At 30.0% G+C, this 23,559-nt stretch overlaps 1 protein-coding gene across 1 annotated transcript; it reads left to right on the top strand.

Moving 5' to 3' along the window:
• Positions 1-17,343: 17,343 nt before the first annotated feature.
• MRS44_005558 (uncharacterized protein) lies at positions 17,344-22,845 on the top strand (the record flags this gene model as incomplete). The annotated part of the gene is made up of 21 exons (XM_065622667.1): positions 17,344-17,569; positions 17,643-18,081; positions 18,131-18,151; positions 18,205-18,274; positions 18,324-18,416; positions 18,470-18,594; positions 18,646-18,924; positions 18,990-19,348; positions 19,405-19,463; positions 19,521-20,284; positions 20,347-20,378; positions 20,453-20,577; positions 20,625-20,642; positions 20,695-21,030; positions 21,081-21,102; positions 21,159-21,442; positions 21,493-21,542; positions 21,601-21,723; positions 21,782-21,959; positions 22,014-22,177; positions 22,236-22,845. 21 exons carry the CDS (start codon positions 17,344-17,346, stop codon positions 22,843-22,845), a joined length of 4,377 nt encoding a protein of 1,458 aa, XP_065478739.1.
• Positions 22,846-23,559: the final 714 nt, after the last annotated feature.

Here is a 23,559-nt window from a genome sequence, read left to right as displayed (position 1 = left end):
AAAGAATGTAAAAATTGCGTGTGAAGATCGAGGATTGCAAGCTTGATGACCTGACTTCTCCTGCCGAAGCGAGTGGTAGAGGAAGCAATTAGCGTGGCTCGACAAGCAGTCGCGACCACGCCTGACGACCACCCCACCTCGCAGCCTGGTTGAATAACCTAGGAAACAATCTTATTCGTCGGTATGAACGGACTGGAGCGATAGACGACCTCTATGAGGCTTCTGCTCATCACTACGAGGCTTGGGACACTCCCACAGCCGTCCCCTTTCACCGTGTCAAGTCAGCTGCTCGGTGTCTCAAACTGCTTGCCCTTCAAGACAAGGCGGATGCCGCTGCATAACTTGGGAAAGGCGTTATTCGTCTGCTGCCCTCGGTGAATACGAAACTTCTTGGCCGCACCGATCAACAGCACGTCGTATCGACCTTTGCAGGTGTAGCTGCGGACCTATGCGCACTGCTCTTGGTATCGAATTAAGTCGAGAACGCTTTACTGTACCTAGAACAAGGCTGGGCAGTCATTCTGAGCCAACTGATGGATAATCGAAGCGACGTGTCCGACCTAGCAAAAAAACATCCAGAGATTGCTCGGCGGTACGCGGAGCTCAGGAACGAAGTCAACGCCCCTATACGCAGCCTGGAACAGGATGCTGCGAGAGAGCACGTGCTACAAAAGCGTCTCCAATCCACCTCGGATTTGAATGCCTGCATAGAAGAGATCAGAACTATTCCAGGCCATGAACGATTCTTGCTCTGTCAGACGACGGCTGAGATGCAAGAGTGCGCGGTAGGAGGTAGTATCGTGATCGTCAATATCACAGAGTTCCGGAGCGATGCCATCCTTATTTCGCCCACGACCATTAAGGCAATCAATCTCCCAGACTTGTCGGCGTCTGACGCAAAGGCATGGCTGAGCAGAGACTGGACCGGTCGGAGAGCCGAACGCGCAGTGAAAAATCGAGACTACGCAACCTACCTGGCCTGGCTCTGGCACTCTTGCGTCAAACAGGTACTAGATGGATTACATGCCCTTCACGAGTCTGCAGGGTGCGAACTTGTCAGAGTGTGGTGGGTTGGGAGTGGTCTTGCCAGCTCGATGCCTTTCCATGCAGCCTATATGGGCAAACCGTTTAAACGGTCGAATATTTCCTTTAACGTTTAAACGGTCTAAAAATATTGCAAATAGTTAAATAAATAAATAAAGGATTTAAACGAACAAATAAATAATTTATAGCAGTGAGAAATATCTACCGCGCCTACTCTAATATTAGTTAAAATAATGCCTATTATTACTATTAATATCCTAAGAGTTACCCTTTAGCCGTGGGATTCTAATTAGACCTATCTTATTTTTATGCAGAGGCTATATAAGTCCTTAATATAACTAATTACCTATATATTTAATTATCTTAATAGTTTTATATATAATTTATAATTTATCTTATAAATATATTCTTACCTTAGAAAATATCCTCTCTAGCTTTAATAACTCTACTAAGATAAAAAAATATAAATAGCTATATAGCTAAGTTTTAGATATTATTTTTTTTATTATAATTAATACTATTACTCTAGAGGTATATAATCTAGAGGGATGTTTATTATATTAATATTAATAAGCTAGTAAAATTATCCCTAATACTTATATTAATAGTCCTAACCTTAAGCTTCTTTAATAATATTATATATTAATTTAGCTTTTTTATTAATAGTAGTAATATTAATATAAAGGTAAAGGGATAATCGCTAAGTTACTTATAATTAAATTCCTTTTATTAAAATACTATAGCTAAAGTAATAGTATCTTTATGCTATTTCTTTAGCTAGTTTTACTTAATATATATAATGCATTTATAGAAACCTTATTAGTTAAGCGGTAATATTTAAAGAGAATAAATTATCTTATATTAATAACTTAAATACCTATTAGCTTATATAAGTCTAGCGACCTAAGTAAGTTAACCTAGTAAGCTAGGTTAGCTATAAAATTATAAGATAGCTATAAAATTATAAGATACTATAGGGCCTTATTTTCCCTCTTAAAATACTTTTTTTTTAATCTCTTAGTTTTAAAAGCTATCTAAAGTAATTTATAAAGGTATAAAAAAATAAGTTAAAGCTATTAGTAATACCTAATATAATAATATTAATAATATTAATTATAGCTATAATAAAAGCCGCCGCCTAAGCCTTTAAGGCTATTACCTTCTTAGATAATTCCTTATATAAATTTAGCTATAAGAGCATCTTTTTAGCCCTCTAGGCTAGCTTTTTATATAGCCCTTACTTATATAATAATACTTATAATCCTTTATATCCCTAATATATAATATTAAGGCTATATTAAACATAGCATAAAGAGAAGTTTAAGTAATAAAGATAATAGCCGCGGCGGTAAAGGTATAATTAGTAATAATAAGGGTATTTATAATTAAGGTTTAAATAAAGGGAATTCCTTATTATTATTTTTTTTTTTTTTTTTTTTTCCTTAGGAAGAGCTAATTTAAGCTAAAAAGTAATATTATTATTACTTCTTATAAGAGTAGTCTAATTTATTACGCTAAGGGGTTTTAAGGTAAAACTAATATTATAAATAGCTTTATAGACTTCTTATAGAAATTAAATATTTATTATAAAAGGGTTAAGCTTTTAAGTAAATATCTAATATATAATTAAGTATTATATCTCTATAAAATAATACTTAATATCTTTCTTTATATATTTTAATTACTAAGATTATAATACCTTTTTCTTTATATTATTAATAATAATCTCTTTCTCTTATTATTATTAATCTTTAATCTTTTTTATCTCTTAAATAATAACGCTATAAGTAATCTAGACCTATGTCTTTTCCTTTTTATATAACGTGGTGGCCCGGCCGCCACGTGATAAGTCCCGTGACCCCTGGCCTTCGGTCAAGGGTTATTACCTTCTTACTAGGGGATCGCCACACTAAAGCCTCAAGCTTCAGTCTTGATATGCAATAGATTACTAATTCCGTCTTCGCTAAGCTGTTGTGTCACGTTACCTACCTTATTACATTTTACTAGGCTTTAATAATAACCTCTTCTTATTAATCTTAAATCTCTTATAAATTAATATTATAATTAAAATTTCTTATTAGCTTTATTTTTTTTTTTTTTCTTAATATTATATCTCTTCTTAATCTAAGCCTAGTGGTTATTAATATAAGTAATAACTATAGATTTAAGAATTATAGCCTTTATAATAATATTATATATTTAATAAAGTCTAATATATATAAGGGAGCTAAAAATATTATTATATTAATCTAAGAGTTATTTAATAGTATTTATAATAGCCTAGAAGTAAAATTCTTAAGAAAAAAGAGAAGTAAAGACTAAGTTAATAATTTACTTTACTTAAAGCTATTTCTTAGCTAGGTATATTATTATTAACTTAAGATTTAATAAATAAATACTTAATTTCTTAAAGCCTAAGATAATATTATATATTATAAATCTTTTTTTAAAGACTTTTTACTTTAATTTAATAACTTTATTAATATAAAAAAAAAGGTATAATTTACTTAAAAGTTATAAATAAAGTTAGCCCTAGAGAAAAAAATATTTCTTTTTTAAAGCTATTTATTAAGAAGCTTTTAATAAGTATTTTTTAATAGCTAAAAGACTTTAATATCTATTAGCTATAATATATATATAAAATAAAGAGGTAAGAGAGTTATAATAATATAAAACTTTATATAATACTTTTTAATAATAAAGACTTTATATCTTATAAAGCTATTAAAAATAATAAGTCTCTAAATAATTATATTAATAACCTAAGAAATAAAAAGAATATTATATTAAATATACTTTTATATAAGATCTCTAAGGAACTTATTATACCTAAATTACTTCTTAAATATCTATTTTATATATTATACCTTAATAAACTTAGCTTAAAAATATTAATTAAAATATATTATTTACTTAAAAATAATATTATTATTAAAAAAAATTATATTAAATTAAGCAAAGTAAATATTAAAATTAATATTTATATATACTTAATTTAATATAAGTTATATCTTAAAAATAAATTATAATAATATTATATTACTTATTATATTACTTATACTAATAAGGGTATAAGTCTCTTAATTAAAAAGAAAAAAATTTTATTTTTTTATTTTTTATTTTATTTATATAATAAAGACCTTAATACTTTCCTTAAGGACCTTAATCTTAATATTAACTTAATTAATATTTTAATACTTAGAGGTATTAATATTATAACTTTAAATAATTTTAATAAAATTCTTAAATTATTATTTAAGGTTATTAAGATTATTAGCTTCTTAAGATTTATAAGACTATTTTATAGCTTTAAGGAATACTTATTTAAGCTTAAAATAATTATTATAAAAATAAATATATTATATCTTACTAATAGGATTAATATTAAGGTTTTTATATTAATAAAGGGTTATAATAATATCTTTTATTTTAAGCTTAGAGGTAAAGAACTTAGATCTCTTTATTTAGATAATAAAGGCTATAATAGCTTTATTTTCTTTATTTATAAGGACCTATAATATATTAATTTATTAAGGCATAAATTTAATCTCTATTTTTATTATAATCCTCTAAAAAAAGGTAATAAAAGACTTAAGGTAATATAAATAGGTAATATAAAATAAGAGAGATTAAGTTATATTAAAGGAAGAGATTTAATAAAGGCCCTAGGTATACTAGGTATATAATATTATAATTTCCTAGGTAACCCTAAGATTTATTTTATTTAATATAATAAAAATAAATAAAAAAAAGGTAATTTTTATTAATTTATATTATAAAATATAGCTAAAATAAGTAATAATTATATAAAAATAAAAATATTATTAAGTAAGGGGCTATCTTATAATTTTATAATTATTTTATAATTTTATAGCTAACCTAGCTTATTAGGTTAGCTCGCCTAGGTTATTAAACCTATATAAGCTAATAAGTAATTTATTTATTAAAGTATTTATTTAATTAATATATCTTTTAATATAATATTAGTAATTAATTTAATATAAATAAATTAAAAGGTATTTATTATTTTTTATAATAAAGTAATAATATATTTATTAGTATTAATAATTATAAAATAAATAAGTTATCTCTTTTTATATATAATATTACTAAAATAAATAACTAAAGAAATATATATACTTTGCCTAGTAACTTTTAATCTCTAACTAATAACTAATTATTTTTAATAGCCTTTTTATAATTAAATATAAGGGACTAAACTTTATTTTTTTTTTAATTATATAATTATTAACCTAATACTAAGATAACTAATAGGTATAATTATTTATCCTTAAATATAATATATATATATAGCGAGCTAGATAGTAAGTAAATTAAATACTTTTACTTTATAATATAAATCTTACCTAATTATAAAAATAATTAAAGAAAATACTTAAAAATCCCATTTTAGGCTTTATAACCTAGTAAGCTTAGATAAAATTTAAAAAGAAAATCTAAAATATATTAGTAATTTTTTTAGATTTTTAAAAAATTTAATAAGTAAGTTATTAAGGAATTTCTTATTTATATTATTTATATTAGTTTTTTATTTTTTTAAAGTTTTTTAAAAATATAAAGAAATTATAAACTTATAACTCTTTTAATTAGATTTAAGAAAATACTCTTTTTAAGCTCTTAGCTATTTTATAATAGTTTTTAAAAATTTAAGGTTAGTTATTTTTAAGTATATAATATTACTATCTAGTTCGCTTGCTATCTAGCTTGCTATATATATATATATATATTAAAGTAATTAATATATAAGAAAATTTAATAAGGGTATTTTATATATTAAGTAAGTTACTAAGGCTAGAATAAGTAAGTTATAATTACTTATTACTTTTATAATAAGTAATATATATTAGCTTATATATATAAAAGTAAGCTACTTAATACTATTACTAATTAATAAGTATTATAAGGTAATATATAATATATAATTAGGACTTAATTAAGCTATAATATCTAGCTTAATAAAAGTATTTCTTTTTAATTAATTAATTAATATATATAATAAGTAAGTAAGCTAGTTAAGTAAGTATATTAAAAATCCCTTAACTTATAATATATATAATAAGCATGCGCTATATCTAAGTATATACCGCACTTTTTTTATACCCTTAAGTTAAAAACTATAATAAAAATATAATAAATTAATTAATTAATTAAAACTAATTACTATATTCTTTACTAGAAGTCTTAATTATTACTTAATAAGTCCTAGTATTATAGCTAGTCTTTTTATATATACTATAGCGCTAAACCCCTAGTTATATTAACCTTTCTTAATTATTATTTCTTAATAATTCTACTATTACCTATATATTATTATCTATCTAATTAATTACTTATCTTCTCTCTTTTATTATTATTACCTCTCTTCTTTATAATTAGGTTCTTTTTACCCTTTAGCGCTAACTTAGTATCTTATTTATTTACTAAAGGTCTTAGACTTTAGCCCTTAATAAGGCATTTTTATATATTATTATTATAGTTCTCTTAGTAAGAGACTTAAGAGCTCTTAGAATTAACTCTAGGGAACTACTTTAATGCCGCTTAATTTATTTATTAAGGTATTTAGACTAAGATTAGGCCTTAAGTATAATCTTTAGGGTTTTTAAGACCTAAGGGTTTATAGGGCTAATTACCTCCTTAGTAGGCATTAAAGTCTATAGCTATATATTAAGCTTTAAGATTATACTTTCTAAGTTAAGAGGAATAAGCCTAGCTCCTTTAAAGGCTAATTTAATATTTCTTTTTATTATAATAGCCTAATAAGCGGTATAAAAGGCTAGAAAGAACTTAGTCTTTAAAATATAGGTTATAAAATATTTAATTAGATATTTTATTTCTTAGCTATAAGCCTTTTTAAGTAAGCTAAAGTACTTAATATTAAGAGACTAAAATAGATAAGATAAATAAGGTAGTATATAAAGTATAATAATCTTATTTTTCTTATAATACCTCTTAAAGGCAATAAAATAATAACTTTTATAGCTATTAAGGATTAAAAGATAATAATAATTATTTAATTGCTTAGCTATATATTAGTTAAAGTACTTAAGCTACTTAAGACTAATCTTATTATTAGTTTAGTTATTTTAAGTTATCGCAATAGCCTAATTACCTAAGAGGATACTCTCTTAGTACTAGTTAGCGAGGTAATATTAGCCCGCATTAATAATAAATAGCTAGATTACTTAGCCTTTTATATTAATTACCTAAATTACTATAATTTATTCTTAGCTTCTAGGCTATATTAATTTTAGTCTTTTATACCTTTTTATACTTATAATAACTATTTCGCTTATAATTATACTTATAAGAAAGCTAGTCTTATTAAAGTTTTAAATATTATTTAATTAAATATTATACTTTATAATTATATTTACTATAAATTAAAAGTACTTATAAATAATAATTAAATCTTTATACTTAGCTCTTTAATAATTATATTTATAAAAGAAATAAGTCTTAAGCTCTTTATATTATATAATAAAGTTATAAGCTTAGCGCTTACTAATAGGTATTATATCATAATTAATAAGTAATTAATTAGCTATTTCTTTAATAGTATATAATTAAGGAAGAAATCCTTATAAATCTAAGTTAAAAATAAATTATATTATAATTTATTTTTCTAGATTAAATAATTAATATAACTTAGGGATTTAATTATATCGCGATTAAATCCCTTATTTATAATAATATAACTATTGCTTATTAATCTTATAGATTTCTATAGCGCGTTAAATACTTAGTTTTAAGTTATTTTAAAGGGCTTAAAGGGTAAGAAAAGTTCTAGCTTTAGTATTTAAGTCTAATATTATTTATAGTATAGAAATTAATTAATTAACTAAAAAGTTTAATATAAGAGGGAAAAATATAATATATATTTAAATATAGCGCATACTTATTATATATATTATCCTTTATATTTAATTAATTAATTCTTAATTACTTAATATATTATAATTTCATTATAAGGCTAAAATACTTCTTACCTTTAGGCTATTTAAAATAACTTAAAAAATAAGCTTTTAATATATAATAAATATATATAAGGTTAATTAAATAATATTATATTATTAATAATATAATATTTAATCTTAGTATAATATTATTTATAAATTATATTAGCTATTTAATCTAAAGAAATAAATTTTTATTTATTTTATTTTTAACTTAAATTTATAGGGATTTCTCCCTAGGCTATATAATATAAAAGAAATAATTAATAAATTATTTCTTAATTATAATATATTATTAATTAATATATATTAAGCTTATAACTTTATTAAGTAATACTTAGACCTTAAGATATATTTCTTTTATAAATATAAATATTAAAGAGCTAAGTATAAAGATTTAATTATTATTTATAATTAGTTTTAATATACTTAATAAATAAGTAAGCTAGATAAGTAAGTAAGCTAAAAATCCTTTAATTTATATTATTTCTATTTAATTAATTACTTATTAATTGCAATATATTACTTATTAGCTAGCGCTGAGCTTATAACTTTATAAAGTAATACTTAAACCTTAAGATATATTTTTTTTATAAATATAATTACTAAAGTTATTATTAAAATTATTATTAAAATTACTATTATTTATATATTTATATAAACTAAGATATATATATTATATATTTAATTAAATAGATTTAATTAATTAAACTTATAGACCTTTATTTACTAAGAATTAATCCCTCTAAGTAAACCTATAATACTAATAACTTTTATTTCTTAATATAGTTATGCTTATAACTATATAGCTAAATCCTAGCTAGCTATAAGATTTCTTTAATTTTTTTATTTAATATTATAAAAGGTATTAATATTAATAATAAGGGTTATAAGCTATGCTTTATATTAATTATAATCTTATAAGTCCTTAAGGAATATAATATCTCTATTAATAAGATTTTCTTTTTCTTTTAGCTTTCTTTTAAGAGCCTTTAATAAAAAAAGCTTTTTTTTAATAAAGTTAAACCTTTTATTAATATTATAACTAAGTAAAAAAAAGCTAAGAAAAAAAAGAAAGATATTATAATTAAAGATCGCGAGTTTAATTTATATTAATTAGCTAAGCTCTATGCTTAACTTAATGCTCTAAAGGGCTTTATTTAATATTATTTTTTATAGCTTATTATAAGTACTTTTAGTGCCCTTATAAAGCTTATAAATTGCCTTAATAAGGTTATCTTAGTTATATTAAAAGTTATATTAATAAGTATTAGTTATATTACTTTAATTATTTAATTAAAGGTCTCTGCGGAAAGTAGTTATTATAATCTTATTATTAATATATTATTAATTAGTTAACTAGTTATAGATTAATTAATTAATTAATTATTATTAGTTATAATTAAACCTCTTTTAATAAGAATAATAAAAGTATAATTCTTTAAGATTTTAGCTTTTTTAAGTAGTTAAGAATTATAAGGATAATTAAAAGGTTAATATTAAAGGGGAGAGCTATTATATAAAGGAGATTTTAATCTCTTTAGCTAGTTAAGATATAACCTATTTATTATAAATAGAGCTAATTTTAGCGTGTTATTAAAGCTATTAATAATTATATAAATAAACCTTATTAATTTAAGCTTATTAAGACCTTAGGCTTTAAGTATAAAGCCTTTATTATTAAAATTATTAAGATATTAATTAAGATACTTTAATTCTTATTTTAAGTAAAATAAAGTCTAAAAATAATAATTACTAAAGAGCTAAATATAGAAATTTAATTATTATTTATAATTAGTTTTAATTTATAAGAAATATAATTATAAAATATAATATTTAATTAAATAATATTTATAACTTTAATAAAATTAACTTTCTTATAAATATAATTATAAATAAAATAATTATTATAAGTATAAAAAGGTATTTAAAGCTAAAATTAATATAACTTAAAAAGTAAAAATAAAATATAATTATTTAAGTAATTAATATAAAAAACTAAGTAACTTAATTATTTATTATTAATATAAGCTAATATTATTTTATAAATTAATATTAAAAAAATAATCTTTAAAGTAATATATATAATAAGCAAGTATACTAAATAAGTAAGTATATTAAAAATCCCTTATCTAATATTATTATTATTTAATTAATTAATTCCTTATAACTAGATATATCTTAATTAAATAAAAAAGCTAGATTATTTCTTATACTTTAGGCCCTTTAAAATAACTTAGATTTAAAACTATAATAAACTATAAGGCTTTACTAGGTTAATTACTATGCCTTATATTATCAGCATAATAGTATATAATCTTAATGCGATATTATCCTAAAATTATATAAATTATTAGATCTAGAGGAATAGATTATTATTTAGTTTATTCTTAACTTAGATTCACGAGGATTTCCCTCTTAGCTATATAATATAAAAGAAATAACTAATTAATTACTTATTAACCGCGATATATTATTAGTTAATATATGCTAGGCTTTAAACTTTATTAAGTAATACCTAGACCTTAAGATATGTTTTTTTTATAAATATAACTACTAGAGAGCTAAGTGCAAAGATCTAATTATTATCTATAATTAGTTTTAGCTTATAGCAAATATAATCGCGAAGTATAATATTTAATTAAATAATACTTATAATATTAATAAGATTAGCTTTCTTATAGGTATAATTATAAGTGAAATAATTATTATAGGTATAAAAAGGCATAAAAAGCTAAAAGTAATATAGCCTAGAAACTAGGAATAAATTATAGTTATTTAGGTAATTAATATAAAAGGCTAATTAATCCCATTATTTATTATTAATATAAGTTAATATTATCTTATTAATTAATACTAAGAAAGTAACCTCTTAGGTAATTAAGTTATAGCGATAACTTAAAATAGCTAGATTAATAATAAGACTAGTCTTAAGTAGCTTAAGTACTTTAACTAATATATAACTAATTAATTAATTAGTATTTATTATCTCTTAATCCTTAATAGCTATAAAAGCTATTACTTTATTAAATTTAAGAGATATTATAAGGAGAATAAGATTATTTAGCTTTATATATTACCTTATTTCTCTTATTTACTTTAGCCCCTTAATATTAGGTGCTTTAATATACTTAAGAGTACTTATAATTAAGAAATAAAGCATCTAATTAGATACTTTATAACTTATATTTTAAAGACTAAGTTCTTTTTAGCCTTTTATATTATATTTTAAGCTATTATAATAAAATAAAATATTAAGGGCGCTTTTAGAGGAGCTAGGCTTATTTCTCTTAATATAAAAAATATAATCTTAAAGCTTAATATATAGCTATATATATTAATACTAATTAAGGAAGTAATTAAACTATTAACCCCTTAGGCCTTAAGGACCCTAAAGATTATACTTAAGGCTAGATCTTAGTTTAAATACCTTAAAAGATAAATTAAAAGGCATTAAAATAGCTCCCTAGAGTTAATTTTAAAAGCTCTATAGTCTCTTATAAAAGGGATAAAAGTAATTATATATTAGGTTACCTTATTAATCGCTAAGAATAAAGACCTTTAAGAGGTAAATAAGATATTAAGCTAGCGCTAAAGGGTAAAAAGAACCTAATTATAAAAAAGAGAGGTAATAATAATAGAGAAAAGAAAGTAAATAATTAATTAGATAGATATTAATATATAGGTAGTAGCTAAATCGTCGCGGAGTAGTAATTAAGGGAGGTTAGCGTAAGCGGGAGTTTAGTATTATAGTATCTATAGTAAGCCTAGTTATAATGCAAGGACCTATTAGGTAGTAATTAAGATATCTAGGGAAGAATATAGTAAGTAGTTTTAATTAATTAAATAATTTATAGTATTTTTATAGCGATTTTTATCTTTAAGGTAGAGATTTTTAATATACTTATTTATTTAGTATACTCGCTTATTATATATATTAATTAAATTATTATAATAACTTAAAATAATTAAATTAATAATAAAATTAATTTAAAATAATTAAAATATTTTAATTAATATATAATTAAGTAATTAAATAATTATTATTATTTTTTAATCTTTAATAATTATAAAAAGTATTAATTTATTAATTTTAAGAGATATTATAAAAAGAATTTATTTAATTTTATATATTATTTTTTTTATTTATTTTAGCTTTTTAATATTAGATATTTTAATATATTAAAATAAGCTTATAATTAAAAAATAAAATAATTAATTAAATATTTTATAATTTATATTTTAAAGATTAAATTCTTTTTAATCTTTTATATAATATATAATATTATTATAATAAAACAAAATATTAAGGGGGCTTTTAAAGGACTAAGATTTCTCTTTTTAACTTAAAAAGTATAATCTTAAAGCTTAATATATAGCTATAAACTTTAATACTTATTAAGAAGAAAACTAAGCTCTTAACCCCTTAGGTTTTAAAGACTTTAAAGATTATACTTAAGGCTAGATCTTAGTTAAAATACCTTAAGAGATAAATTAAAGATATAAAAATAGCTTATTAGAATTAATTCTTAAAGCTTTATAATCTCTTTCTAAGGAAATAAAAATTATTATATATAAGATTATCTTATTAATTATTAAGGTTAAAAATCTTTAAGAGATAAATAAAATATTAAGTTAATATTAAAAAGTAAAAAGAATTAAATTATAAAAAAAAAAGGTAATAATAATAAAAAAAAAATAATTAATTAAATAAATATAAATATATAAATAATAATAAAATTATTAAGAAGTAATAATTAAAAAAGATTAATATAATTAAGTATTTAGTATTATAATATTTATAATAAGCCTAGTTATAATATAAAGATTTATTAAGTAATAATTAAGATATCTAAAGAAAAATATAATAAGTAATTTTAATTAATTAAATAATTTATAATATTTTTTTAATAATTATTATAAAAAAAGTTAAGATTTTTATTTTATTTATTTATTTATTTATTTATTTTTCTTACTTATTATATATATTAATATTTATTAGTAATAATTTTAAAATAAATAGAAATACTTAATAAATATATAAGCTAAAAGGCTTATTAAGTTAAAAAGTTAATAAAACCTAAGAGGGGACTTAAGTAAGCTAAGTAAAAGAATATAAATAAATTTAATAAAAATCTATTATTAATTAGCTATTATAACTCTTTAATAATGCCTTTAGGCTTATTTTTATACTTAGGCTTACTAAGTATTAAAAAAAAAGAGCTATAATAATAAATAAAATATATAAATTTTTTATATACTTATTAGCTTATATAAGTCTAATAACCTAGGCGAGCTAACTTAATAAGCTAAGTTAGCTATAAAATTATAAAATAATTATAAAATTATAAAATAACCTCTTATTTAATAATATCCTTATTTTTATATAATTATTATTTATTTTAGCTATATTTTATAATATAAATTAATAGAAATTAGCTTTTTTTTATTTATTTTTATTATACTAAGTAAAATAAATCTTAGGGCTACCTAGGAAGTTATAGTATTATATGCCTAGTATGCCTAGGGCCTTTATTAAATCTCTTCCTCTAGTATAACTTAACCTCTCTTACTTTATATTATTTACTTATATTACCTTAGGTCTTTTATTGCCTTTATTTAAAGGATTATAATAAAGATAGAGATTAGATTTATGCCTTAATAAGTTAATAAACTATAGGTCCTTATAGATAAAGAAGATAAAGCTATTATAGCCTTTATTATCTAAATAAAGAGGTTTAAGTTTTTTACCTCTAAGCCTAAGATAAAAGATATTATTATAACCCTTTATTAATATAAGAACCTTAATATTAATCTTATTAATAAGATATAATATACTTATTTTTATAATAATTATTTTAAGCTTAAATAAATATTCCTTAAAGCTATAAAATAATCTTATAAGTCTTAGGAAGTTAATAATCTTAATAACTTTAAATAATAATTTAAGAACCTTATTAAGACTATTTAAAGTTATAATATTAATGCCTCTAAGTATTAAAATATTAATTAAGCTAATATTAAGATTAAAGTCCTTAAAAAAAGTATTAAGGCCTTTATTATATAAATAAGGTAAAAAATAAGAAAATAAATTCTTTTTTTTTTTAACTAAGAGATATATACCCTTATTAATATAAGTAATATAATAAGTAATATAATATTATTATAACTTATTTTTAAGATATAGCTTATATTAGATTAAATATATATAAATATTAATCTTAATATTTACTTTACTTAATTTAATATAACTTTCTTTAATAATAAGATTACTTTTAAGTAAATAATATATTTTAATTAATATTCTTAGGCTAAGTTTATTAAGGTATAATATATAAAATAAATATTTAAGGAGTAATTTAAGTATAATAAGTTTCTTAGAGATTGTATATAAAAGTATATTTAATATAATATTTCTCTTATTTTTTAGGCTATTAATATAATTATTTAGAGACTTATTATTTTTAATAGCTTTATAAGATATAAAGTCTTTATTATTAAAGAGTATTATATAAAGTTTTATATTATTATAGCTTTTTTATTTTTTTATTTTATATATATATTATAATTAATAAATATTAAAGTCTTTTAGTTATTAAAAAATACTTATTAAAAGCTTCTTAGTAAATAATTTTTAAAATAAAATATTTTTTTTTTAAGGCTAATTTTATTTATAGCTTTTAAATAAGTTATATCTCTTTTTATATTAATAAAGTTATTAAGTTAAAATAAGAAGTTTTTAAAAAAGGATTTATAATATATAATATTATCTTAGGCTTTAAGAAATTAAGTATTTATTTATTAAATCCTAAGCTAATAATAATATAACTAGCTAAAAAATAGCTTTAAGCGAAATAGGCTATTAACCTAGCCTTTATCTCTCTTCTTTCTTTAAGAATCTTACTTTTAGGCCGCTATAAATATTACTAAATAACTCTTAAACTAATATAATAATACCTTTAGCTCCCTTATATATATTAGACTTTATTAGATATATAATATTATTATAAAAGCTATAGTTTTTAAATTTATAGTTATTACTTATATTAATAACCGCTAAGCTTAGATTAAAAAGAAATATAATATTAAAAAAAGAAAAAAAGTAAAGCTAATAAGAGATTTTAGTTATAATATTAATTTATAAGAGATTTAAGACTAATAAGAAGAGATTATTATTAAAGCCTAATAAAAAAAAGAAAAAGCATAGATTTAAATTACTTATAGCCTTATTATCTAAGAGATAAAAAAGATTAAGGATTAATAATAATAAAAAAAAGAGATTATTATTAATAATATAAAAAAAAGGTATTATAATCTTAGTAATTAAAGTATATAAAAAAAAATATTAAGTATTATTTTATAAAGATATAATACTTAATTATATATTAAATACTTACTTAAAAGCTTAATTTCTTTATAATAAATATTTAATTTTTATAAGAAATTTATAAAGCTATTTATAATATTAGTTTTACCTTAAAACCCCTTAGTATAATAAATTAAATTACTCTTATAAGAAATAATAATAATATTACTCCTTAATTTAAATTAGCTCCTCCCGAGGAAAAAAAAAAAAAAAAAAAAGAAAAAAATAATAAAGAATTCCCTCTATTTAAACCTTAACTATAAATGCCTTTATCGCTGCTAATTATATCTTCGCCGCTGCGGCTATTATCTTTATTACTTAAACTTCTCTCTATGCTATGCCTAATATGGCCTTAATATTATATATTAGGGATATAAAGAATTATAAGTATTATTATATAAGCAAAGGCTATATAAGAAGCTAGCCTAGAGGGCTAAAAAGATATTCTTATAGCTAAATCTATATAAGGAATTATCTAGGAAGGCAGCGGCCTTAGAGGCTTAAGCGGTAGCTTTTATTATAACTATAATTAATATTATTAATATTATTATATTAAGCATTACTAATAGCTTTAACTTACTTTTTTATACTTTTATAAATTACTCTAGATAGCTTTTAAAACTAAGAGACTAAAAAAAAAGGCATTTTAAGAGGGAAAATAAGGCCCTATAATATCTTATAATTTTATAGCTATCTTATAATTTTATAGCTAACCTAGCTTACTAGGTTAGCTCGCCTGGGTCGCTAGACCCATATGAGCTAATAGGTAGATATTTTTTTATAGATATTTCTTTTTTTAAAAAAAAAAAAAAAATCTCTTAAGGATTTTAAAGATAGAATTAAGATTAAGAATAAATAAGAAGGTTATTATATTAATAAGAGGGTTATTATAGTAATAGGGCTACCTAGGAGCTTTTAATTAGCTTATAATAATAATTAATAAGAAAAATATAGAGATATAATAATAATTAATAAGAAAAGTATAGAGCTAATATAATATACCCCTTATTAGTTAGCCTTTTATAGCGTATTATAAGCTAGCCTTAGCCTTAAAATAATAAAAGGATATATTACTATAGAGCTTAGGGAGAGGGCTATCTGATGGTATGGGTGAGGTCCCGTGCACCGCGGTGCTAATTTCTCTAGGATCATTTATAGCTGATTTCTCAAAGCGAGAAAATTTTCACCAAGACCCGCGGCCACTGCGGCAGAGAGGGGCTAACCCTGACCCGAGACCTGACTCTGATGTTAATTACCATGACACCTCTCAATCAAGAGAGCATTAGCCACATCGTCAAAGAACACATATCGGCGGGCCCATGGACGGGGATCAGCGGGTGATTCTTGTGATGAACCTTTGACAGACAGCATGAGTTGAAACAGAGCCCTGGAGACGGGATCGGGGGCAGGGGCGCAGCAGGGTCCTTTGCAAATTGCAAGAACAAGCGGAATTTAACCTTGCTGGTAGTTATGCTTACCGGGGTGGCCCTGCTTGGCCAGGGTCGAGGTTCGCACAGCTTGCCGAATCTGGTAAGGCTGGCCATTTCATCACGGCTGACTTGGCGTTGAGCCTTATCGGAAGGATTGTTTGATCTTTATAATCTCAAGCAATTGGATAATTCCTCCGTAGCATCAGCCGACTTGGAATCTTGACTAGTCTGCCTCGCCAGAATTATCGGTAATGAACTCGACCCTGGGGCCAGTATGGCGGAGTTGTTGGCTGCTGATGAGTGATTTCATACAGGGGAGGCCCGCCAATGCCCGTACCGGGACTTGGAGGTAGAATCAGTCTCCTTTGACGGTCAGGCCATTCATTCATTCCCTTGGCCTTCCTCTCAACTGCTGAAATCCAGAAAACTTATATAATTACTCGAGGCCAGAAGCCGTCTGTCTGATTCCGCATGTCGAATCGAGTCGACTTTCTCTCACAATCTTTTGCCCCAAACACCTCGGTTCGCCATGCGGCATGACTTCCTTGGAGGCTGTCTCGCCATTGCTGCCCTTGTTGGCTCAGCGGTGGCTCGGCCGGCGCTGGACCCATTTGGGTCAATGTCCATGAACAGTCTGTTCCAGAGGGACGAAGACTTCGAGCCTGAAGATCTCAGTTTCATAAAGAAGATTGCTGCCGTAGGAGACTCATACTCAGCAGGCATTGGCGCTGGGAGTCTGCTGCTCGGGATTAATGGTTGGTTCTTCATCTTCTTTGAGACGGTATACCGTGTAACAGAACTAACCTAACCTAATCTTGGTGGGCGTAGAAATAAGATGCCGTCGATACGATCATTCATATCCATACCTCGTCAACCAAGACGAAAGACTCGGCGACCCGGGCGGCAGGACCTTTCAATTCGAGTCCTGTTCCGGGGCGGTAGTCAAAGACATTATCGAAAAGCAGATCCCGACCATTAGCAACAACCAAGACGTCATCTTGATCTCTGCAGGAGGAAATGACGCCGAGCTAACTCGAGTCCTCAACCAGTGCATCTTCCAGTGGCTTGCCTTTAACAAAGCGCAGGCTGTGCTTGGATTCATAGCAGAGCTGCGCAAACTGAAGTGGGCTCAAGGCTGGGATTGGATAGTCAACTCTCGCGGGTGCGAGGGTCAGCTCGGGGTCTCGCAAACCATCATCGAAAGCGATGCCTTTGCCAAGAGACTGGACAAGATGCTGGCAGATGCCAAGAGCAAGTTGGCCGACGAGTACGTTATCTTCCTTAGTTGAAATCGACCCAAGCTAACTCATCACCAGCGGCATGATCTACTATACTGGGTAATTCCTGGCCATGTGGATAGGTCAACCCATGTCACTGACAGGTTGGGTAGATATGCAAAGTTCTTTAGTATCAACCTGAAAACGGATTGCCACAAGGTCACCTGGTCAACATACATCTTTGTGAGTTCTTGGGCCTGGAATCTTGACGGGACTAATTTATGGGGCGTAGAAACTATACAATGCGTTTGCGGAGCCTCGGATGCTCGACTCAGAAACCCGTTACGCAATGAATTCCCTCGTGGAGCTCATGAATGAGAAACTGGTGGGTGTGTCTCTAAAGCCCTCGTGTCGTTGGCGCCTAACCAGGAATACTAGGCAGCTGCTGTTGAAAGAGCTGGGCCCAAGGTTAAATTCGTCGAATACGATGACATTGTCGGTTCCTTTGGCGGACGATACTGTGAACCGGGTGTTGACGAGTCTTCGGTCGAGAGCAATACTAGGTGAGTCTGAACCAAGTATCCTGATTAGGGACAAGGGACTAACGGTGGTAGACCGATGCTGATGTTCTATGAGCTAAATACCAAGGATCCTTGGGGTAAAAATCCGTGGAAGCGAGACATCGATGATCACGAAAACGGCACGTTTGGCGGTGACATCAACGTCCTCGCTCGGGCCGCCCAGTACCTGGCCCCCGATGCCGAGTTTCGACACAAGAACTTGATTGAAGCCGGCTCAGCGGAACCTTCAGACGACTTGCCCGGAGGCGGAGGCGTGACAGCCGCCGGCAAGGTCGGCGACATCACTAAAGTGTTCAACGTGCTTCCGGACGGGTAGGTTCAAGCAAACTCGCCTGGTTGAGCTGGCAGGAGCGCTGATCATGACGTCTCCATCATAGGTATGGACGTGTCTTTCACCCTCAGGTCCTGCTTCACGAGTTGATCGCCAACCTGGTGGTTTTCCACATTACAAACCGCCGACTGGAGCAGAACGGTTACCATACCTTGCCTGTATTCGGCCACGAGCCGGACTCATGTCCAATTGGCGGTGGTGGTGACGATGACGATGACGGTCGCGAGGGGCCCACCACCTATCTCTCCTACAAGGGGAGTAAACCTGGGAAGGCGATCAAGGCCGGCACGAAGCTTCGCATCCTAGGCGTTGGTGATTCCATCACGCTCGGACGTCAGAAGATAGTCGATGGAGGCAGTAGTGTTGGTAACGGCTATCGGTTGAGACTGAGGGAGGACTTGTCAAGTAAGACTCGAGAACGTGATATATCAGGACGTTATGAAACTGACGCGTTTTGGCAGAGGACGAGGTAGTCTTTGCTGGTGAGATAACGGGTGGCACCATGGAGAACAACAACTTTGTAAGTCCTCATATACTTGCTTTGGATTCACTACACAGATAGCTAACAGTTGTCTAGGCTGCTTGGGGGGGGCAGACGATCGAATACATGTCGAAAAATGTTGGCCCTTCTCTCAAACAAAGGCCCAACATAATCCTTCTACATGCCGGGACAAATGATCTTGATGACCGACCCGATACCGGAAAACAGGGCAATGACCCCGAGGGCATAGCCCTTCGACTGGGCAAGTTGATCGACCAGATGCGAGAGGCCTGTCCCGATGCCGTTATTCTAGTGGCAATGATTATTCCGAACTGCGACTCACACAAGAAGGAGCGTCACAAGGCCTATGTCGACCTGATCCCCGGAGTTGTCAAGAAGCGCGCCGCACTGGGACATCACGTCGTGGCGGTTGACTTTACTGGATTCCCGTTAAGCGACTTGTACGATTGCCTCCACCCAACTCCCGATGGCTACAACAAGATGGGTGACTATTGGTTCGACTTTCTGAGCCAAATCCCCAGGTCATGGATCACCAAGCCTGTTGGACCCGATCCTGATCCCTCAGGCGCTGGCAGCGACAAGAACGGTGGAGTTGCTACTGACATTCCAGGGCCTGACTACGGTAACCCAATTGCCGTCACCTCGAAGGAGCGCATCCGAGAGGCATACGAGATAACCATGAAGGGTGACCAGAGTAGATGCAAGAGCCGTCCTACGTGGCAGAGCGCTGGCAAGATTGCTATGGGTGTCGGTAAGAACGGGCCATGGAAGTTCACCGAGAATTGGGGCAAGGCTGGGAAAGTCTTTGACGGCATTGGTCGATCTGCATCCAACGTCAGGTGAGACTCTTTGATGTTCCATTTTGTTAATTCATTACGAGAAACTAATCACAGCTTTACAGATTCCATGACATGGATGGCGATGGCAAGGCCGGTAGGTTTCTGTGCTGCTTCACATAGAGACGAGCAGCGTGGCTAACATCAAGATATCAGACTATGTCTGGTTAGACCCGGACACTGGAAGACTGGAGTGCTACCTAAACAACCTCCCCGATGGATTTGTCAAGGCAGGAAGCCATCCTAAGGGTGTTATCGCAGCAGGAACTGCCGCTGCTGAGAGGGTATACATCGCGGTAGGTACGTCCTATGTGTGAGGTACAACACCAGCTAACTTTTCCAGGACCTGGACGCCGACGGTGTAAGTTTCCAAGGCATACCCAGTCGCCTAACCGTTGACTAATGTAGTTCAGCTCGAGGACTATCTCGTGGTTGACCCCAACGATGGATCTGTCGATGTCTGGTGGAACAAGGGGCCCAGCGCCAACGCCCCCAACGGCTGGGACTGGGCAAAGGCAGGCCAAATAGCCCCAGGGGCTCTTCACGCTAACCTGGCCACTCTTCGATTCCCTGACATCAACGGAGACGGCAGGGCAGATTACGTCTTCATTGGAAAGGGAGGCTCACTGGGACACTGGATGAATACCGGGACAGACACCGGCAGGGCTGTCGAGTGGGTGACGAGGCACGGCATTGCGACCGGCGAATCATATCAACTTTCCGACTTTAGCAAACTCGTACTTGCGGATGTAAGTTTTCAAGCCGATATCTACGGTGCAGCGCTGACGTTGAGGCTCAGATCAATGGTGATGGACGAGATGGTAAGCGGCCAGTGTCGCAGATACGGGTGGTGATAACAACTGACGCAATGATATAGACTACTTGGTCTTCGATGCTGATTCGGGCCTCTCTGGATTTTTGAACCAGCCATCAAACCGTGAGGGCGTACCGACCTGGATCAAGCAAGCGGAAAAGTCCATTGCCAAGGGCATCAATGAGCCCCATCGCCTCATTCATTTGGCCGACATGGACGGTAATGGAAAGGCCGACTACATCTGGGTCGATGAAACAGGTGGTGTTAATCTTTGGCATAACCGTGGATCCGCGGATACATCGATGGCAATCGACGGCCTGAGGTTTGCAGACATTGATGGTGACGGTGTAAGTGTCTCGACATGGCAGTCATGAAAGCTGGTAACTAACAGCTATAGGTCGATGACTACATCTGGGTCGATCCTGAAACGGGAGCGCCAAGTGTTCGGTGAGTTGTCCTGTGTTTGAGGTCCCCCGTTTATCTTGGATGAGCTGACAATCTTCAGTCTCAACATGGGCCCAGATGGCAACGATCAACTCGGATGGGGTTGGAAGCCTTTGAACGATGGTAAACCCATTGCAAGAGGAACCGCGCCAGGCGAAAAGATTCGGTTCGCTGATCTTGACGGGTGAGTATTGCCCCCTATGGCCTCTTCTAGTTATCAGTTCGCTCACTTTTGACTCAAGAAACGGACGGGCCGACTACATCGTCATCGATCCCAAGGACGGAGGCATGAGAGGATGGCTCAACGGTGGCCCTTCCGGGAACGAATACGGTTGGAATTTCGCCGAACAGGGTCGAATCTTTGAAGGTGGCATTGGTCCCGGAGCCAATGTGCGACTGGCAGATGTTGATGGCGATGGGGTAAGTCAACCTCGAACCAGGCCCTTTTCCGTGGGCAATAACTAACCACACAAGTTTGACGACTACATCTACCTGCATCCCGGAGGTCGGACAACCATCTACCGGAACAAGTGGAACAAGGAGAGTCCCATGGATAGCTGGGTCCGGATGGAGAGTGCCGAGGCCAAAAAGGGCATCCAGCGCCGGCCTGAGGAGATTCACTTTCACGACATCAACGGGTATGTACCATTTAGGAACAACAACTTCCTGATTCTCAGCTGACTGGGTTCTCTCTAGCGATGGCAAGGCCGACTACCTCTGGATCAACCCGGTCAACGGCATTGTCAAAGCCTGGATCAACAACTACCCCAACAGCCCTGCATGGATTGATAGTGGTGAGTACGCCGGCAGCGTAGGCACCGCTGGTAACAACATCCGCTTCGCCAAGCTCCACCTCACTGGCCGTGCGAGCCTGGTCGCCGTGGACCGCAGCACCAACGCCATAGCCGCGTGGTTGAATGGTTGCGACGACCTCGACATATCGGAGAAGGAGCACAGAATCACCATCACCCACGCAAAGTCAAAGTTCTCTGGCAAGCAGTGGTCGGTGACGGAGCGACCGCTTGAAGGGAGCACGCCCAAGGATCACTGCGACCTGACGGGAAAATACTCTCGTGGCACGCAATATAGCCCCGACGACCCCGATGATGCCAAGTATCCTACGTTGATAAGCGAGATCGGCAAGTTGTACGGCCATAAGTGCGTGTATACGGGGTTGCCTGATACCCTAGGCCGGTTGAGGTGCGAGGGAGTGACTGGCATTCACTGCTACAAGGACCCGAGCTTTGGGGAAAAGAAGGACTGTGACGGTTGGTCGTATACTCATGCACTGTACTGTGAGTGGTGATAATATAGTAAGAAAAGGGCCTAGATGGCTATGTTTTATTGTTGCCATGATGGATAGATGGATGGCTTTTAGTAATTCAGCCATGTGCCGCTCTTGGCGGCATCATAAGCTCGCGGCTCCTGTAGGGGAAACCCTCGAGTCCCCATCACTCGGTTGCACATAACGCATGCATACGTTTGTTAGTAGAGGTGAGAGAAATAGTTAAAGGGAATACGTTGTAATATGCAATCGCTAATAATAGCTGTTGTGTCACTGGTAGCGACACAAGAACTAGTTTTGCAGTTACTCAATAGGTCAAGTGTTGTTGCACTCGTGGACGGTCTGCTATGCCGCTCTTAGTAGGGCTCACGAAGCTCCTGAATACGCATAGAGCAGTTGTCGAAATGGGCACCCTGCACAGCCTGGCAGATTAGGTTTGATAGGCTGGCTGATCTCTTTCTATCTCTTGAATTGATATTACCGGCGAGCCTAATGCTTGAGCCTAAGGCTTCCGGAAACTGGCCTGAAGACTTTGTGATTTTCTACCGAATAAGTAATACAACATATTCCTAGGGTTGGCGAGGTTTCTCTAGTGGACGGACCTCCGGGACTGTGGAGGGGTCGTTAGCATCCCTGCTCCCTAATCACAATCTCTTTAAAATCCGCCTTGGTGTGGATTTTTTAACTCACTACAGTACTCCGTAGATACATACTGTACGTACTAAGTACATACGT

The sequence above is a fragment of the Fusarium solani genome (genome assembly GCF_023522795.1).
Source record: "Fusarium solani strain SB1 chromosome Unknown bctg00000002, whole genome shotgun sequence".
Lineage (NCBI taxonomy): Eukaryota > Fungi > Ascomycota > Sordariomycetes > Hypocreales > Nectriaceae > Fusarium > Fusarium solani.
Note: the sequence above shows the minus strand (reverse complement) of the source record. Positions and strands in the feature narration are given on the sequence as shown.